At 46.4% G+C, this 19,124-nt stretch overlaps 1 protein-coding gene across 1 annotated transcript in view; it reads right to left on the minus strand.

Annotated features, from left to right (window-relative positions):
• STAB2 (stabilin 2) overlaps positions 1-19,124 on the minus strand; it is a 123,834-nt gene that overhangs the window by 9,232 nt on the left and 95,478 nt on the right. Inside the window, exons 52-63 of the mRNA XM_054574617.1 lie at positions 17,998-18,087; positions 15,771-15,917; positions 14,409-14,465; positions 12,065-12,191; positions 10,570-10,719; positions 9,006-9,110; positions 7,647-7,754; positions 5,789-5,982; positions 4,502-4,643; positions 2,636-2,769; positions 864-1,026; positions 614-720 (exon numbers count right to left, since the gene is read on the minus strand). Coding sequence (XP_054430592.1) covers positions 614-720; positions 864-1,026; positions 2,636-2,769; positions 4,502-4,643; positions 5,789-5,982; positions 7,647-7,754; positions 9,006-9,110; positions 10,570-10,719; positions 12,065-12,191; positions 14,409-14,465; positions 15,771-15,917; positions 17,998-18,087 — 1,524 coding nt within the window. The remainder of the gene's footprint in view (positions 1-613; positions 721-863; positions 1,027-2,635; positions 2,770-4,501; positions 4,644-5,788; positions 5,983-7,646; positions 7,755-9,005; positions 9,111-10,569; positions 10,720-12,064; positions 12,192-14,408; positions 14,466-15,770; positions 15,918-17,997; positions 18,088-19,124) is intronic.

Here is a 19,124-nt window from a genome sequence, read left to right on the forward strand (position 1 = left end):
CTTCCTTGTTATTGTTATTATTATTAGCTCAGATCTTTGATCCATCAACGCTGAATCTTCCTCTAATTGGGGCTTTCTCTTCATTGGACATAACTTGTGGCCTATGGAAGTGACTTTAAGTGCAGGGCAAAATACAAGCGGATACCAGGCTGATAATATGGGGAGACCGCCAGGCAGGCTTCGCTGACTGTGGCCGCCCTGCCCATGAAGACAAAAGAACATCTCACTCCTGCAGATGAGACTCTCACAACGCTCTAGGTGCAGAGAGAGAGAGAGTGATACTAACACCAACATAGCACTTCCACGTGCTGGCCTCAGGTCGAAGTGCTTTACAAATAGTACCTCATTTAATTATCACAGTGCTCCAAAGAAGTTGGTGCTATCATTACCCCCATTTCACAGACGAGAAAACTGAGGCCCAGAGGAGAAAGGAACTTTAAGGCGATGCAACAAGTGGCCCACTCAAGCTCCAAATTCAGGCAATGCGCTCCAGCGCCATTGCTCTTAACCTTGACTGGAGCCTCTGCCTTCTTTCAAGGACTCGCCTCTCTGAGACCCGCTGTGAGACAAGCACTCCTTCCCCGAGGTGAAAACGAGCAGGCACGGCACATACCGTCAGGAAGTCTGTGAGCGAGGGGAAGGACATCAGGACCTGCAACAGATTCCCACTGCACGAGAAGCCATCTCCCATGTAGCCCTTCTTGCAGGTGCAGTTCACATCTGGAAGGCAGGAGCACATGAGGCCCCACTTCCGTGGGGCAGGGGCCTTGGCTGCCAACCTCACCGTGGAGATTGGCTGGCCAGGCTGGGCATGGCTCAGCAGCTGTGTGGCCTGGGATCTGAAGTGCGGCTGAGATAATTACCTTTTACCCGGTAGCAGAAGACGTCCCATGTTTCACTCTTGTTTCTTGGTCCATAGTCCACTATGCCAACAATGCCAGAGCCACAGTTCTGGGAGGCATAGGCTATGGGGTAGGCAACCTGCCCACTCTCAAGCCAGCCTGCTGAACAGAGGTGGTACTTGGCCTGTAGGGACACAGATGTGCCCACGGGTCAGCTACAACTTTCTGTCTGTTGTGGAGCCCTTCGGTTAATGTCTGATTCCCCCAACAGACTGTAAACTCCACAGAGTTGGGGTTAGGGCTCAAGTTTCCTATTGTACCCCTCTGCCTATGACATAGGAGGTGCTCATCAAGCTTTTGTTGATTGAGCCATTGGAGAGATGAAAGTGGTGCCCCCTCTTTCTTGTAGGTGCCTGAGTCCTTCACATTTATTTCTCTCCCTTCTGCTCTTGAGAAAGGATTTGCTCTCAGCCATTTCCCTTTGGGTGCCAATTCTTCTGCTTATGCATTGGCAGAATGCTAACTGATCACTATCATCATCATCACCATTATCATAATCATTCTTACTACTATCATCAACATCATTAACACCTTCATCATCACTTTAATGAATACCATCATCATCATATCACGTTGAGAGCTTCTTCTGGGCCAGGCTCTGTTGCAAGGACTTCTCATGTATTGATACCTTTAACCCTCACACCAGTCCTTTGAGATGGGAACTTAAAAAAAAAAAATTGCTATCATATAAATGAGAAAGTGGAGGCAAAGGAGAGTTAAGGAACTTGCTCCAAATCATACAGCCAGCAAGTAGCAGAGCTGAGAGTCAAATCCAGGCCATCTACCGCAGAGCTCTTAATCTTAAAAATTCAAGGCCTACTGTACGCCGGTCACTGTACCATATTATCTTTAGTCTTTATAAAACCATGCCAAGTAGGACAGAGGTTTCAATGGCTTGATGAAGGCCACACCACCAGAAAGCAGGAGAGCAAAAATTCAGACCATCCAAGATGCTGGGTCCTGGCATCAAAGGTTTGTTCCTTGATAAAGAAATGTCAGGTCTGAGGAAAGGTAGAGAGATTTGGTAGTGAGGGAGGTTGGGGGAAGAGTCCTAAACCTGTACTGTGTAGACGATAACTCCCTCCGCTCCCAGTGAGCAATCACTAGGTAGCTCCAAGGTGCTGGCCTTTCCAAATGGGCAGGGCTTCTGGTTTCTGGGGCCAAGAGAGTAGCTCTGGCCAGAGCTCTATTTCTTACCTGGCTGTGGCTGAGAGCTGGGGCTACCCCCATTGACCCACTTCTTAGCTCCTCCAGACACAGAGAAGTCCAGCTATTCCAGAGAAACTCAACTGCTTTGTGGGTTCAGGGAGATCCCAGGCTTGTGGTCATTGATTTTTTCTTGTCTCCAGCTGTAATATATGCACTCCCAGCCTGTGCTTCTGCCTTGGCAGTTGAATGTCACAGTTGAGAACAGACTTTTGGAGTCAGGGCTACATTTGAATACTGGAAATGCCACTTCTTGGCTAAGTGATATTGGACACATTACTTAACCTTTTAGAGCCTCAGTTGCCCTATCTGGACCGCCAGGGATGTCGTAAGGATGACAGTAATGTCAACAAATCACCCCTCACAGTGCCTGACACATAGTAGACACCCAATGGATGTGACAAATTGTTATTATAGCTCCAGGAGCTTTCTGCACTCCCCTACAAGAAGGCAATAGCCTGAGTGTCCCCATGTTAAGAAGAGCCCATAGCTCCTCCCTGCACAGTGCCCACTAATTGGGGACCCACCTTCTGAGCATAGGAGAGCTGTATGTAGGTTGCCATGGTTGCAGCTTCATTGGCACAGGCCTCTTTGGCTTTGTCATAGGTCAGCTTATATCGGCCCAGTGGGGAGCGTAGATGGAACACTCCAACACTGGTATCTAGACAGGGAAAAAGAGAGATTGCTCAGGTCAGTACCTCCGGTGAAGAACTTTAAAGGACTTTCAAAGTGGAAGGCCAGCTACTGAAGTCTCTGTAGGTGGAATCATATATTTGTCCTTTGTGTCTGGCTTATTTCATGTAGCATAATGTTTTCAAGATTCATTCGTGTTGTAGCATGTATCAGACTTTCATTCCTTTTCAAAGCTGGGTAATAGCCCATTGTATGGATAGACTTTATTTTGCTTATCCATTTATTTGCTGATGGGCTTTTGGGTTGTCTCCACCTTTGGGCTATTGTGAACAGTTCTGCGGTGACCATGGGTGGTCCCTGTTTGTGTCCCTGGTTTCAATTTTTCTCTCTTCTCTCTGCTTCCAGTTGCACTATCAGCCTGAGATAAATTGCTGTCTTCTGTCTTATTAGTTTCCCAGGTCTTATTAATCTAAAATATTTCTGCAATTACATGGGGAATCTTCCTGTAAGTAGACAATGTCATTATCCTGTGTGTTTTCCCTACTTATATGCATCTTCCATCTCATTCCCAAAATAAATTTGAGGTGTCTTAGACCTTAATATTTGTTATGGGCTGAACATTTGTATCCCACCGTGCCCCCAGCTCCCCAACACCCGCCCTCCCCCGCCCAGTTCATATGTTGAGATCCTAACCCTCAATTTTATGGCATTAGGAGGTGGGGCCTTTGGGAGGTAATTAGGTCATGAAAGGGCAGAGAGCCTTTATAAAGAAGGAACACCGAGAGCTCCATTGTCCTTTCTGCCATGTGAGGACAGAATGAGAAATCAGCAGTCTGCAACCCGGAAGAGGGCCCTTACTGGATGGAACCTACCATGCTGGCACCCTGAACTTGGACTTCCAGCCTCCAGGACTGTGAGAAATAAATTTCTGTTGTTACTAAGCCATGCAATCTCTGGTACTTTGTTATAGCAGCTTAAATGGACTAAGATAGTACCTATTAGGTATTGAGTCAATAGCTTTATCGAGATGTGTAAAAACCACCCCAGTAAAGCAAACCTAAGCCAGTCAGAGACACCCCATTGGCCATGACATGCCATGGCCTGAGTCACTTTCTGAAACACTGAAGGCCCTCTTGCCCTGGCTCCGATCCAGTTGGTGGGTCCTTACTGCTTTTCCTCCAACAGGTTTCAAGATGCCCTATCAGCTGTACCTCTGTGCTTCTTAGTTTTCTTATAGCTGGTGGTTTATTGCAAGCTATTCAAATCATCCTTGGAAGTAAGTGGGTCCCATGCCAAGCGATGTGCTCCTATCAACATAACTACTAAGAAATTGCTTCTGCATGTGGCCACTGCTTCCTCTTTGTTATTTAAACCCTAAACTATGTTCCTTAGATTCAAATCCAATGAGGGGTTGCAGGGATTACTAAGCAATTTGAAGACAGCAAGTATCAGGAAAATTCATGATAGAATGAAAGCTAAGAGATTAGTGCTGGTACATTGGACCTTTGAAGCCCCTTCTGGTTCTCACGGCTCAGGGTCCAATTCTGAGCTTACTCGCCTCTCTGTTGCAGAAGCCACTGCCTCCTGGGCACCAAACAGCATGGGCCGTTTAGCTTCCAATTTTTTATTTTTAAAAATTTTAATTAAATTGTAAAATTTAATGAGATTAAAATTTTTACTTTTAAAAGTTAAAAAAAATTTGTTTTTTTCTTTTGCCTGAAGACCAGATGCTTTGGGCCCGGAGCCCCCAGCCCACTGACCTTGGAAGTGGAGGTCGGCACAGTCAGCGTCCGCGTGGCACTGCCCGTTGTCCTGCAGGCAGCGGTCAATGGGCAGCTGCTCTGGCTCACAGTTCAGCCCATCTCCGACGTAATGACTTTTACATTCACACTTCTTCTTGCCCTGTGGGGAGAATGGAAAAGGTGAACGAGCCCCTTGTCTAGGACCTCAGGACCCCAAAGTGCTCTGCGGGCCACCATCTAGTGTAGGAGAAGTTCAGATGGATCAAGAACATGTGTCTCTAATGTCCAGGGGGAATGAAGTACCTGCCATGTCATGTGTTTGTACAGGATCATGAGGAAATGCCATTTTTACATCTCAGCTCCAATTTTACGTGCTCAAAGAGAGCCCCCGAAACCCCCCACCAAAATAAGATAGGTCTCCTAATCCCTTCTATCGCATTGGCCGGTTTTTGTTCTTCCTGACTCTTGGTGCTCTCTGAAAGCATCTTGTGCATTCGTTTCTGCACTGAGCATTGCCCCGCCCTCTGCTCGTATACAAGCTTTAGATCGCAACATTTCTGGCCCCCTGCAACAGCGCATAGGAGGAGGTTGATGACCATTTGTTGAATCAATGAATGATCTCACTTAATCTCCACAACAATCCTATGAGAACTGCCTTAGGATTAGGCCCACTTTGCAGATGAGGAAACTGAGGCTCAGGGGGATTAAGTAGCCAGCCCCAGGTCACACAACGTGTAAGTCCAGGAGCTAAGACTCAGAAGCCATCTGACTCTTATGTTCACTTTTATAACCACAATGGACATCATCTCCCACCATCTTCTATTTCCACCAGGTAAACAGGGCACCAGGCACTGATTCCATTCTAAAAGGACGTCAGGGTGCACAAGCCTGCACTTTCCCTGCCACTTCAACCAGCTCTTTTTTCTTTCATGACCTTTTTAGTTTGAATAATGTTAGATGAAGAGGAAAGCTGCAAAGATAGCAGAGAGTCCCTCCCATACGCTCTCCACACAGCTTCCCCTAATGTTAACATCTTACATCGCCATAGTACATTTGTCAAAGCTAAGAGATTAGTGCTGATACATTGCTACGAACTAAACAATAGACTTCATGTGGATTTCACCGGTTTTTCCACCAATGCCCTCTTCTGGCCTAGGATGGCACCTTGCACTTGGCTCGCTGACTTAACATGAAATAGAGGTGGAAAGAAAGCTTAGAAGAGGCTGAATGGGAAGCAGAGAGGGGAAGACAGGCTGAGTGAGGCACAAGAAGCTGACCTCACATTTCCTCAGGGAAGAGACTCACCGGGCCAGTCATTTTGCAGGTGGCATGCTCATGACACCCACCATTGAGGCCATCTGCACAGGGGTCTATCTCTGAGCAGCTGTGGCCGTCCCCCTTGTAGCCCTTCGGGCAGTGGCAAGAGACCTTCGTGTCCTTCTGGGAGCACTTGGCGACCTTTGCACATCCCCCGTTGTTCTGTTTGCAGAAATCCACAACTGTAAGAGCAGGGGAGAGAGGGCTCTGTGAGCCACTTTCTGTGTAACTGGGGCTTTGGATTGGGGAATGGGTCGCCCCAGGACCAGTGGCTCTGGGGGGAGTAAAGGGGCCCCAACTGGTTGGTATCTTCTCTCCCCCTGCCCTGTGGCCTTTGTGCTGACCTTTGCAAACCCTAATGTCCTGTGGTTAACACCCTCATGGACCAGGCCTGATGACATCTGTCCACCTCTGCCCCTTTGTCACATCTAGGCTCCACTTTGGTAGCACTTTTCTGTTTGAGTTCAGGTTTTTTACGTCAGGACAGTTACGTGTGTATACGTGTGCGTCGGGTTGGCACACTGTGGAACATCTGTGAGGATGACATTGTACCCCATTCTACAGATGAACAAACTGACGCTCAGAGAACTAGAATGAAGCAGAGCTGGGATTTAAAGCCAGGTTGCTTTGACTCCAAAGCCCTGCTGTCCCCACTGTGTTGTGCTGCCTCTTAGGACCTTTGTTTTCATGATCCCTAAAATTTCAGGCTAACAATTGATTAGCTTTAGCCTCAGGGGTAGCTAGAAAGCTTCTGCTTTCTCTTGCCTGCCTTTTTGCCTAGAGTTCTTGTGGTCACTTGAGACCCTGAGAGAAGGGACATTGGGACAAAAGGCTTCACCCTGAGGGTGGCAGGGGAGAAAGGAAGACCCGGGACTTTGCTGTCATTGTAGGGTGCCAACCCACTTCTAGACTGCTTTGTGGCAGATTACAAAACAGCAGGGATAGCAAGATCTCATTTTTGTAAAGAAAGTCTATATCTCTGGGAGTAAATTTTTCATGAAAAAGGAAAGTACTTGTGGCCAAGACTGGTAGTTTTTCCCTAGTACCTATTGTTTCCTTTATCTATAATAGATTTTTAGCTGGGCTCATGGTTGCCCAATGAAAGACCACATTTCCCAGGCTCCCTTGCTGCTAGAGGCGACAGATAATGAGGGTCCAGACAATGGGATAGGAGCAGACAGGATTTTAGCAACTCCTAGGTGTGTCCTGAAATCTCCTTCCTCTCCATCTCTATCCTGCTGCCTGGGAGGTGCTTATGGTGGTGGCCATCTCAGGCCAGGCAACTGAGTAATGGAAGAGCAACAAGATAGGAGGAGCCTGGGCTTCCAGATGGCCTTTCAGAGTGACACCCCATGCTATTCCTGGATACCTCCATCCAAACTGCTATGTGAGGTGAAAATAAATATCTAAATACTAAATACCAGCCTTATTAGTACCACTGTTTGTTTGGGTCTCTGTGTGGCTGAAGCCATGTCCTAAGTACTAAAGACAGACATTGCAATGTTCAAAGTGCATCACTGAGTGGTGAAAGTATGCGTAGGTTTAACTTTTTTTTTTCTTTAACACTGGAGTGTATCTTCTGAATTATTTGAAGTAAGGCTGGATTACTCAAACGGTTAGACAAACACTATGAAATAAAGTACATCACAGTTCGCCAAGCAATTTCAAATCATGACCTCAGGCATAAGCAAACCCATTAAGGAGACTGAGTCACAGAGAGGGTAGGTATTGCTAAGTTTCCTAGGCAGGAGGTAGAAGGGCCGGGATGGAGCCCAGGCACTGTGACTGAGCCCCACTCTGCTTCCGCATCACACTGCTGTGCCACACATGCACGAAGCGCACCCACCTGTGCACGTTATTCCGTCGCCTTCATAATTCAGGTTGCACTCACACGTGTTGTTCTCCTTACAGGTAGCATAAGCAGAACAAGGAGGTGTGCACACGGGGGGCAAAACTACAGAGAAAAAGTCACCATTTGTTTTTGAGTCACAGTGAGAAAAGTTGAGACCCACGTAACGCATCTCTCCAAGACTCTCTCTGCCCTTCCACTGTACTTCAAACATGTCCCCTTTTGGTGGGAAGATGCGGTGATTTGCTAAGGTTCCTTCTAACCTGGAGATTTGGAGGTTCTGAAATCACTCCTTTATTTTAAGACATTATCGCTGCAATGTTAATGAGATTAAAATGCAAATATGTTATCTTTAGGGTCAACCAATGAAAACTTCGTACTTCAAAATTTGCCAACAGAGATGAATTTGGCACATTACTTCTCTGGTTCTAAGGGCACAGGGTTCCTTTCAGATGGGGATGGTTAAATCGGAGGAGACATTCCACAGAGGCAGAGGTCTGGAGCTTTGGTGACTGGGTAGGGCTGCAGCATCAATAGGCCACGGGAAGCCCCGTGGCAGATAGGGGATGGGGGGCAGGGGGAGGGAGGAGGAGGAACTGAATTAACCATATTGCTGACATTCTGGAACTTCAGGTTGCTAAAGCCCAGCAGAGGAGCTTAGTTTGCTCTTCGGACCTCAGGGAGGATGAAATAACAGTGATTCACATTAGATAATTCAACCTTGATGTGTCAGACCTTCTGCCAGCAATAGGACTTTGGCATGAGGGAGGCCTCAGAAAAATGACTACTCAATAAGGATCGAGATGATGATGACAATGATAATGACGACATGACAATGGCAGCTGCTGTTTGTAAATTCAAACCACCATCTCCAATCCTTCAACCATGTTCCCCTGCAAAATGTGGAACACGCTCTTTTTAGGGATGAGCGCGTCAAAGCTCAGAGCAGGCGGGTTACCTAAGGCCATTTGTCTGGTTAGTAACAGAATCAGGGGTCCAGTAGGGGATTCCAGACTGCGCCTTTTCTATGAAACCACTCAGCCTCCGGGCTCGGGGCCACGATCCCGAGGGGCCGTTCCCGCCCTATCCTGCATTCTTTGCCTGAGGTGGGTCCTTCCATGATGGCCCGCTGGTTTCATGGGCTGGTATTAAATACGTTCACCCACTTTTCCTTCAAGTCGCCACACTTCCTGAGGCCTGGGGCCACATAGCCAAGTCATCTTTTCCACATGGAAAAGGGAACACCTGCTGTATCGTCCCGTGTTTTTTTTGCTCAGACCCGGCCTCAGCTGGATGATCTCAGCAGGGTCCACTGCAGCCTGGCGCTGCTGGCGGCTGCCCCCTCCCGTGGCAGACCTGTCTGCGTGTCACAGAAGCGGCCGGTCCACCCTGCTTCACAGAGGCACTGTCCAGAGCCTGCGATCCCCTCATCACATTGTCCGTGGTCTGAGCAGCCACAGGCTGTAAAGCAAATTGCAGTGTGATCAGTAATCAGTGGTGGGAGTTTGAAATCCAGTCAACCAGCTCACACCCGTTGGCTGTGTTGTTGTGTGGGAGGCATCCCGCTTAGGCCACAGCCGTTCGTTCATTCGCGCATCCACCCACACGTTCAAAGATCACTTATTCAGTGGCTGTCGTGGGGCAGACACGGCTAGGCAATGAGGTTACACTGGAAAACATAAGATGTAAGGTCCCGGTTCTCATGGAGCTCACAGTCGAGGAGTAATTGGCGATTGAACATGTAATTAAAAATATGGTGTCATTAACACAGAAGTAAATAATGTGATGGGGTATGTGACAGAATGGGAGGGGGAGAGAACCTTATCTGGGGCCTCCTAACAGAGAAATCTATTTAACAGTAAAATCTGCGAGATACGTACCAGTTCTTCCACTCCTCGCCACCCCCAGCACTACCCCGGAAGCCCAAGGCAGCGCCAGCTCTCACCTGGGTTGTGGCATTAGCTTCCCTAAAGGCGGCCCTGCCTCCGCACTTACTCCCTGCAGTGTGGCCTCCGCAGGGCAGCTGGAGTGACCCTTTCTAATCTGCACATGACACTTCTCCTTTCATAACCGTCCACTGGCCACCCATCGCACTCAGGAGTGAAGCTGTAGTTCTTCCTCAGCCTGAGAGGCTTCCGTGGGACCTGGCCCCTGGCAACCTTCAGATTTCATCCCTCCCTCCCTCCCTCCTCTGCTCCCTCTGCTCAGTGCCCCTGGCTCCTGTGCTGTGTGTTTCATGCCAAGCCCACTCCTGCCTCAGGGGCTTTGCACTTGCTCACCTCCCTTCCATCCTTCCCTTTACCTGCTTCTTTTTGTTTACACCTTTATAACTATTTTTGTTCCTGCAGTTTTTATCTCCACCCCCCCCCACCTTTAAATACACACTCTCTGAGAGCAGGGATTTTTGCCCCTCCTACACCACTGTATCCTTACCTCTTAGAACCTTTCCTGGCTTTTGAGCGAGTCACTGAGCCTCTTTGTGTCTCAGTTTCCTCATTTGCTAAAGTGGGAATAATAACAGCACCTACCTCAAAGGGTTACTGTGAGACTTACATGGTAAAACATATCTGCCTGGCCCTAGCAGGCACCCCAGCAACTAGGCGCTACGGATATTTGTAAGGACTGAGTAATACGTGTTGGTCGAATAACTGAATGAATGGGTTCTGCTCAGCCACAGCTCGCCTTGGAGGCTGCAGGGGATGAGAGGTTCACTTTTAGGAACAAAAGTGATGTCTTTCAGTGGATGGGATTGGGAAAACATCCGAGGGGGGAAAAGGCATGTAAGGGCAGGTGGACAGGGGGCGGATGCCTTGGAGAGGCGGGGAGAAGGATGCTTCCAGGTCGGCAGGATGGTGTGGATTAGGACAGGGGGCGCACAGCTGAGGGGCAGGCTGAACATGGGGGCGAGGGTGTCACATACGCTGACAGTCAGGCCCGAATCTCCCTGGCCAGCACAGCTCACACGCCGTCCCGTTGAAGCCAGTGTTGCATTTACACTCTCCCGTGGCTGAGTACTGGTCGAGGCAGACACCGCGGTTATTACACGGGGTGTCCGGTCCTCCAGGGCAGGCTGGAAGAGATGACAATGCAGGGACTCAGCAGTCTCCCCAGCATTTGTAAATGTGCCCCTGACCCATCCTCCGCTGTGGGGTTTGACCTCCATTAGCCCAGAGGGATAGTGGCCCTGTAGACACAGCCACACAGTGTTTATGGGATGTGAACTCAAATCTATCTGATGGGGTTCTGGCTCATCAGGGTGACACACGGAACTGTGCGCTATATTTGGGGGCCAGGGGACCTGGCTTGAGTAGATCTGGGCTGAATAATGAACTCTCTCTGAGCCTCAGTTCTCTTTTCTCTCGATGACGATGATGGTGATGATGATGGTGGTGATATAATGTCCTATACCATATTGTGACATGAGGGTCAAATGAGGTAGTATAACTGAGAACATTTTAAAAATACAAAGCATTGAACAAATATAAGGATGGCACTGAATTTTGTGACTGTCCACACCTTAGTGATGGAACGTGGAGGCTGGGTGATGGCATGGACTCCCAGCCCAGAATTTTCTCAACTGAACCAGAATAAATGGAGTATGCCTGGTAGTTACAATCCTGGCTTCTACAAACATACTCGCTGTGGGACCTTGGATTTGCTTCTGATCCTCTCTGTGCCTCCATTTTCTCATCTATAAAACGGGGATAACAATGTAATCTACTTCTTAGGGGTTGTTTCGAAGTTTAAGTAAAATTATATATATGGGAAGTAGCACTCAATTAGTGTGCTTACTTAAAACCATGCATGGCCAATGGGAAGCACCATGACATTTGTCATGCTGCTCTTGTTCATGTTTTACTGGCTAGGGGCTGTACCTAGACACGGGTTTTAGGATGATTCTAAATGCCCTTTGACAAGGAGCCATTTCCTGATGAGGTAAGGGGGAGCGATGTTATACATCCAATAATAGGGGGGTGTTCTGTAAATAATGGCCCATACATATCATATTAGTATGACACTGTGCCAGGGTAGAATTCTATTAGATGCATTTAAACTCATGTGCTTATCATATCATGGGTTGGAGTAAAAAATAAAATCTAGTGTATCTAGCTCCATGGGAATGTCTTGCGCTATAGTGTTGAGCAAAAAAAGCAAGCTACACAATCACAATTCATGCACAATAGACAACTCTCAACTCTGTCAGAAACAAAATATCACAAAAGAAAAGAGTTGAAGGAAAGATACACCGTTCCTCAGAATGATTGCTTTTGGATCTTAGTGGCGTTATTCAGAGGATCACCTGCCCCCTCACCAAAACACACACTTTATAATTTCAACACTTTTAAAACTTCCGAATGCTGCACAGTGATTGCGCAATCCATTTGGAACCCCGCGGCGAGAAGGGGCGTGCTCACCCTGGCAGTCCCTCCCGAAGTAGCCCTTGCAGCACCTGGGCAGCTGTATCACCAGGGCACACTGCTGCTTGCAGCCTTCCACGTTCCTCTTGAAGGACAGGTCGTATAGGCACTTCTGCTTCACGCCCTGAAGGAAGAGAATGAACCATCCCTCTGCCTTCCACCGCCTCAACGTGGGCTCTCGGGCTCTAGCCCGCTCCCAGTAGGGGATTGGGTCATGCCCAAGTGGAAAATGGGACTCAATGGTTTTGACAGGGAATGCTTTTCTTGGGTGCAGAGCTAGAAAGATTTCTCTCCAGTCTTAAGACCTTAGAGTGTTTGCAAAGGGTGTGGTTGCCAGGTGGGAGAGTTGGGTTGGGGGAGGTAGCTTTCTATCATGGGAGGGGTCCATCTATCATGGCAAGACCCCTAAATCATTGGAAGGGAGGGTATGAGTTATATTTTGTTTTGCAGGGGTGTTTTTGTTAGGTTTTTCCAGTAGCATAGAAAGAACGTGGCTTTGGAATAAGTAAAAAAAAAACCAAACAATATATAATGCACACTTGGTATGTGGCAAGCTCTGTGCCCACATTTTAAAACGTACTTTTCCCAATGGCTACACACTGGATAGTTATTAGCTCCATTTCACAGAGGCAAAAAATGTATAGATTATGTGATTTGCCAGAGATTACCCACTGAAATTTGGCCCCATATCTACGGACTCCAAATTTCATTGGCTTAACCATTACTTCTACATTGCTTTCTGGGCTCCACTGCTAGCTTGGCTCCTTAATAGCTGTGTGACCTTGGCTTGTTGCTTACCCTCTCTGACACTCATATTTTTCATAAGTGGAGGTAATAATAGTTTCTTATGAGGAATAAGGAATAAGGACATGAACAACAGCTAACCAAACCCAGCTGTTACTTTTATCATTATAATTGTCTTTGAAGTCCCTTCTAGGTCTATACTCCCATGACTTTTCTAAGCACTTCCTAGAAGACTGTAGTGGCTTTAAAGGCTGTCTGGGTTAAGAATGTTCATCTCTCATTCTGGCTGGTGTAGCTCAGTGGATTGAATGCTTGCCAGCGAACCAGAAGGTTGCTGGTTCAATACCCAGTGGCACATGCCTCAGGAGGGCATATGCCCAGGTTGTGGGCCAGGTCCTCACTTGGGGGCATGCAAGGAGCAACGAATCACGCATGGATGTTCTCTCCCTCCCTTCATCTCTTTCTAAAAATAAATAAAATCTTTTAAAAACTAGAAAAAAAAGAATGTTCATCTCTCACCCCATTGGTCTGGTTGTTGAAAAAAATGGGATAAATTATAGTTATGTTTTTTAAAATATATATATTACTATATAGTTAAATGTTTAATATAGTCATATTATCAATATTTACTTTATAGCTTCTGGGGTTGAATATTTTACTTCAGGTCATGAAAAATGTTAGTTCTATTTTCTTCTAAAACTCCTTAGATTCTACATATTGATTTTTAACTCATCTGAATATTTCTTGTATAATATGTGAAATAGTGCTCTATATTTATTTTGTTTCCAGTAATAGTGGTCCATGCACCTTATTTTTTGAATAAGCTTTATTTTACCCATTATTTGAAATATCAAGTTAATCATACATGTATTACTCAGATATATACATTTGTCTCTAGACTGTTCATTATATTTCATTGATCTACTTGATTATTTCTGTGCTAGTGTCATGTTGGTTTAATTGCTGAGACTTTATAATGGATTTAAATTTTTAAAAATATTTCATATTTTACTTTGACATTTAAAAAAATAAAGTCAATCTGCATTTAAGAAGGAAAGAAAGAGAGAGAGATGGAAATCCTACCTTTTGTGACAACATGGATGGAACTGGAGCATATAAAGCTAAGTGAAATAAGCCAGTTGGTGAAAAACAAACACCATATGATCTCACCTATAACTGGACTCTTTTCAACAACATAAACTAATGAACAAAATAAACCACAGGCACAGAAACATGGAGCAGACTGAAAGTGACCAGAGGGGAGGGGGAAAGAAGGAAGGGGAAGGGACTAGACAAAGAACGTGTATGAATGACCCATGGACATGGACAACAGAGTGGGAATTGACTGTGGGAGTGGGGGATGGGGGTGGGGTGGGTGGAGGGGGGTAAAGGAGGAAAAATTGAGAGAACTGTAATAGAATAAACATGATTTATAAAGTAAAAAAAAAAAGCAAAAACACCCTGACAAGATAATAAAAAAATTTACAGTTATGCAATGCATACACATGCTCACAGAGTTATATCTACCAGAAGATTGGGGTCTGATAATGAAACAAACCTATTGCCCTCTAAATGTTATCACTGCATTCATAATTACCTTTGGTTTTGTCCACCTTGGGCAGCTGGGAGTATAGGAACAGCTCCCACAATCCCCCTAGTAGTCAAGAAAAGAAACACTTAAAAATCAAGAATATTGGGAAACACAAGGAAATGTCCCTGGTGAATGTGTTGATGAATTGACTAAGAACTTAATCTTGATGAAGATTCCGGCTACGATCAAGAAAACAAAAGCAAACACACTGCGACTTTGCAATGGAGAATTCTCGAGGTCCAAGAATTCTGTCTTGCACCTCAGCTCCTTGGTTTAGTTCTTAGAGTTGAAAAGTTCCCTGAACTGTGAGGTGGACCAGCGCAGCCTCACACAGGCATGTGACGTACAGTGGGAAATGTGGACACAGGAGTCAGGACCATTACAAGCCAGCTGGGATGCTTCTGGCTGATCACATTCTTTGATCCTTAGTTTTCTGGTCTATAAAATAGGGATAATAATTCCTGATGCTATTTGATCTTCAGGGGATTGGTGAGAGAAAATGATTAACTGAAAAAATGTGTGTGAATATACTTTGGAAGTTAAGAAGGCCACCACCTCTACAGCCGAAAGGACAACTGGGTTTTTATCTCCCATCCTGGCTGACTGGTATCCTCATACTTTGGGATATTTATAAATGCCTACAAGTTGCCAGGTACCAAAATCAACTGATGACAGACTTTGCCACGTAAATCACTTTACCTCTTTGAGACTCAATTTCCCAATCTATATAATAAAGTTGATGATATCTACTTCTATTATTGGATTATTGTAGGGACAAGATGAGCACTGAGCCAAACTCAATAAATGGTGCTGGGTGGATGAATAAGTGTGAAATACGAAAATGCCTCATGCAGTACAGAGCCTAAAATAGAAGCTTAACTGACGTTGTTCATGACTGAGCAAATGTGTGATGGTGTGGGTGGCATAAAAGATTGAACTATGTCAAATAGCCATGTTTGTAGTCAAAGCTTGTAAAATATGGCAATTTTATATGGTTTAATATAGCAGAAGCTCAAAAAATGTTTGTTGAATAAATGAGTAAGTGACTGAATGGATGGGTGAATTTGCAAATGACTGGCAGGGCACCGGTTTTGTACTCAACGATGTTTCCTCAATGGTGAGGGAATGAACGGAGGGCTGTGTGGGTGGATAAACGAACATTTGCAAGGCCTGCGCAGGGCTAGGCAGATGCTTGTTGATTGAGAATCTGTAGAACACTGTCATTTGGCCTCTGACCTCTCGGGCCCCAGGCTCATGGGGGACCGACCCTCAGCAGTGTTACAGCAGAGCCTGTGCTGGATCACCAGGGCTGTTCTCTGGCTCCAGATTCTCTCCCCACAGCAAGAGTTAAGTGCTTTTAGGACTGACCGAGATGTTGAATGTAGTAAAAGTGTCACAGCGGCCCCCTAGGGTGGGGTCAATCAGTAGACAGTCAATGCCATAGGCCACACCCAGGTCAAATAAGAGCTCCCGTTGTATAATTCTGCACATTTGGCCGTTCAGGAAGAGTTCGCCCTGAGAGAGGGGGAGGGGGGGGGAGAGAGAGAGAGACAGAGAGAGAGAGACATTAACAGTCCTTCCTAGACTTCTTTTCTTCCTAGGCCATATAATGCACTCAGCACTTACAAGACTCAGAAAGAACTGAGATATATATTTACATATCTCAGACACTCAGCATGTATCATGGGCCAAGTATGGCTCTGTGTGCTTTACCTGTGAAAATTCTTTTATTCCTCACAACACCACTAGGATGTAGCTACAGTCGCTAGCATTCCCATATGTAGGTGAGGAAACTGAGACAGTGCGAGGTTAAATAACTTGCCCTAGGTCATGGAGCATCATGCGGTGGTGCTGGCATTCATACCAGGCAGTCGGCATCCAAGCCCACACTCTTGGCCCCTCTGTAACCCGTCTCTGCCAGAGTAGAGACAGTGGCCACAGGGGTGACAGAGCGGAGCAGGGGTGACCTGGCTGTGGTTTGGGATAAACTTTGTTGACATGGCCACTTCATGTGCAGTAACCCAGTTTTCTCATTTAGTGCCAGCGTCCAGAAAAGTGCCCGACACAACTTTCTTTCCAGGATATACAAGTGATGGGCTTTAACCTTTATAATGAAAACAATTAACTTCTTCAAATGTATTAGGCATTGTCTAAATTGTGGCTTAGATACGTTGTTTCATTTTAGGCTGCACTTTTTTCATAAGGTCCACCCAGCAAAGTTTATGGATACAGTCCTCCCCCCTTCCAACCCCAAGAAGCAAAAATATTTTTAGAAAGTTCCTTGAACAGAAAAAAGATAAATCTCAGCATCTATGATGCAATGGACACAATGCAATTCAGTGGAAAGAACGCTCAGACACTATGGCTAAATTCCCCCACTTCTACTTATACATTGTGTGGCTGGGCAAGTCAGCAGACTTCTCTGAGGTTTACTTTTTTTTCCTCACCAGGTAAGTTGGATTAATGATTCCATTGCATAGGGTTGTTATAAAGATCAAACTAAATAATATATTGCACAATTCTTGGAAAGCTGTATTAGCACACAGAATGAGCAGTGGGCATTCTTGTTATACTTCCTTGATAGGCATCCAGTTTGGTCTATGGAGATAGTACAGCTGATCCCCAGGATAATTTTCCAGAAGTTGGAATGTAAATATGCTAACACTCTTCATATTCAGTTACAAATTCAATGCAATTCCAATCCAAACACCAAAGGGAATCTGGCTGGCTGTTAGCTGTTGTTGTACGGGACTTCTCAGAAGGCTCCTGGAAGGGAATCAACCCATCTGGGAGCTGCATTCCTTTTGCTGTTTCTCTTCCTACTGGTTGGAAAGTGGACGTTGGTGGCTGGAACTCCAGCAGCCATGTTGGACCTTGAGTTTACTTTGAGGCCGGAAACATGTGGCAAAGAGCAGAAAGACGAAAGGAGCTCTCGCACTGAGCCATCATACCAGCTCTGGACCGGCCACCTCCCGATTTCTTTTATAAGAGCGATAAACCTTATATATTTAAGTCACTGTCATTTTGGGTTTTCCTTTATATGCGGGGTACAGGATGCAGCTACCATTATCCTATCACATCCATTCGTCATAGGGAATTACAGAAAGGTAAAATTGTTCAGGAACTAGCCAGGGAAGGTGACAATTGCAAACTTTTACTCTGTTGGTTGATTTCAGGAGCTATAGCCTGGAGCTGGTTCTGACCAAGAGAGGGCCGGAGACGAGGTCACAGAGAGGCTAGGGAAGAAGGGGAAGAATGATCGTGTCCTTTCCTGCTTTAGGGAGTGTCTCGCGCTGGAGAATAAACGCTTCACCAATGGCTCACTCACTCACTCACTCACTCACTCTAAAAGCTGCTCTCCATATGTGCAGGAAGAAGAGGGCCCCTTGGTGCCTGCTCCCAGGGCCTGCGTGGGCCAGGACTTATCAGGTTTTTCACATCTGCTTACTTACTCTCAGGGAAAATACCTCTCAGGGCAGTGAGGGGAAAGAGCTTGCTGTCACTGATGGGGGGGAAAAAATGAACATCTTGAAAGGGGAGTGGCAGGGAAATGCTGATCATGCGCCCCCACCCCCCACCCCATGGCAACACTCACGATGTCACTGCCAGTTCCGCACCGCACGCTCAGCTCTGAACCTTGCAGGGTCTTCAGGAAAGCATATCTGGGGAGATCCACCGCTAAAACCTGTGGCAGTGAGGATGCCGTATTAATACCCCGCATTTGGGCTGAGGAGGGGCCCAAAGGCCCTTTGCCAACAAACTAAATTCAGACACAAGTTTTTCCAAGAGTTCTAATAATTTCAGCTTTAAAACAACAGCAGGTATAATAAAAAAGAATAATTACAGGCCCTTGGGAGCTTGGAAATTCTCTCTGCAGGGAAAGCCTGTGACAGCCAGTCTGGGTTCAGTTACCCTTCCGTCTCCCATGGATGCGTGGGAGTCCACGGAAGATGGTCCCTTGGTGTGTGAAGCCAGAGGCAGGAGGAGTAGGTTAGGGATACGGCGCTGTTATGGGTTGAGTTATGTACCCACCCCATAGTCAGAGTCCTGACCCTATTGCTTTAGAACGTGACCTTACTTAGAAATAAGATCATCACAGATGTAATTAGCCAAGATGAAGTCACACTAGAGTAGAGTGGGCCTTTAATCCAATATGACCGGTGTCCTTATAAGAAGAAGAGAGAAGAGAATGCCCCGTGAAGACACAGAAACACTCGGGGAGAAGACAGCTTTGGGAGGACAGAGGTGGAGACGGGTAGGGTGCCCAGGATTGCCAGCCACCACCAGGCGCAGGGAGGGAAGCGTGGAGTGGATTGTCCGATAGAGCCTTGAGAAGGGACGGCCTTACTAGCACCTTGATTTTGGACTTCCAGCCTCCGGCACTTGGAGAGGATAAATTTCTGTTGTTCCGAGTCACCCAGTTTGAGGTAATTTTTTACGGCAACCCCAGGAAACTAATACAGATCCTATGAATTAACGAAAGTTTGGACATTTGGTGTTTTTGGAATGGACAGATTCACTCTTGGAGAGAAACATGGGTCCTGGTCAAGGGCCTGGAGTGACAAGCTTTTAGCAAGATCTGCCATGTTCTTAGAAGACCTCAATTCCCTGAGCACGTACACCGGTTCAGCAATGAGCAACTGACTGCAGCTGAATGAATCAGTCCCTTGCCTTGGGACTGTGGAAGTGGGAGAGAGAGTCCATCTGGAGAAACTTGGGGAC

The sequence above is a fragment of the Pteronotus mesoamericanus genome, unplaced genomic scaffold (assembly GCF_021234165.1).
Source record: "Pteronotus mesoamericanus isolate MK-2021 breed Mesoamerican mustached bat unplaced genomic scaffold, CSHL_Meso_final contig_263, whole genome shotgun sequence".
NCBI lineage: Eukaryota > Metazoa > Chordata > Mammalia > Chiroptera > Mormoopidae > Pteronotus > Pteronotus mesoamericanus.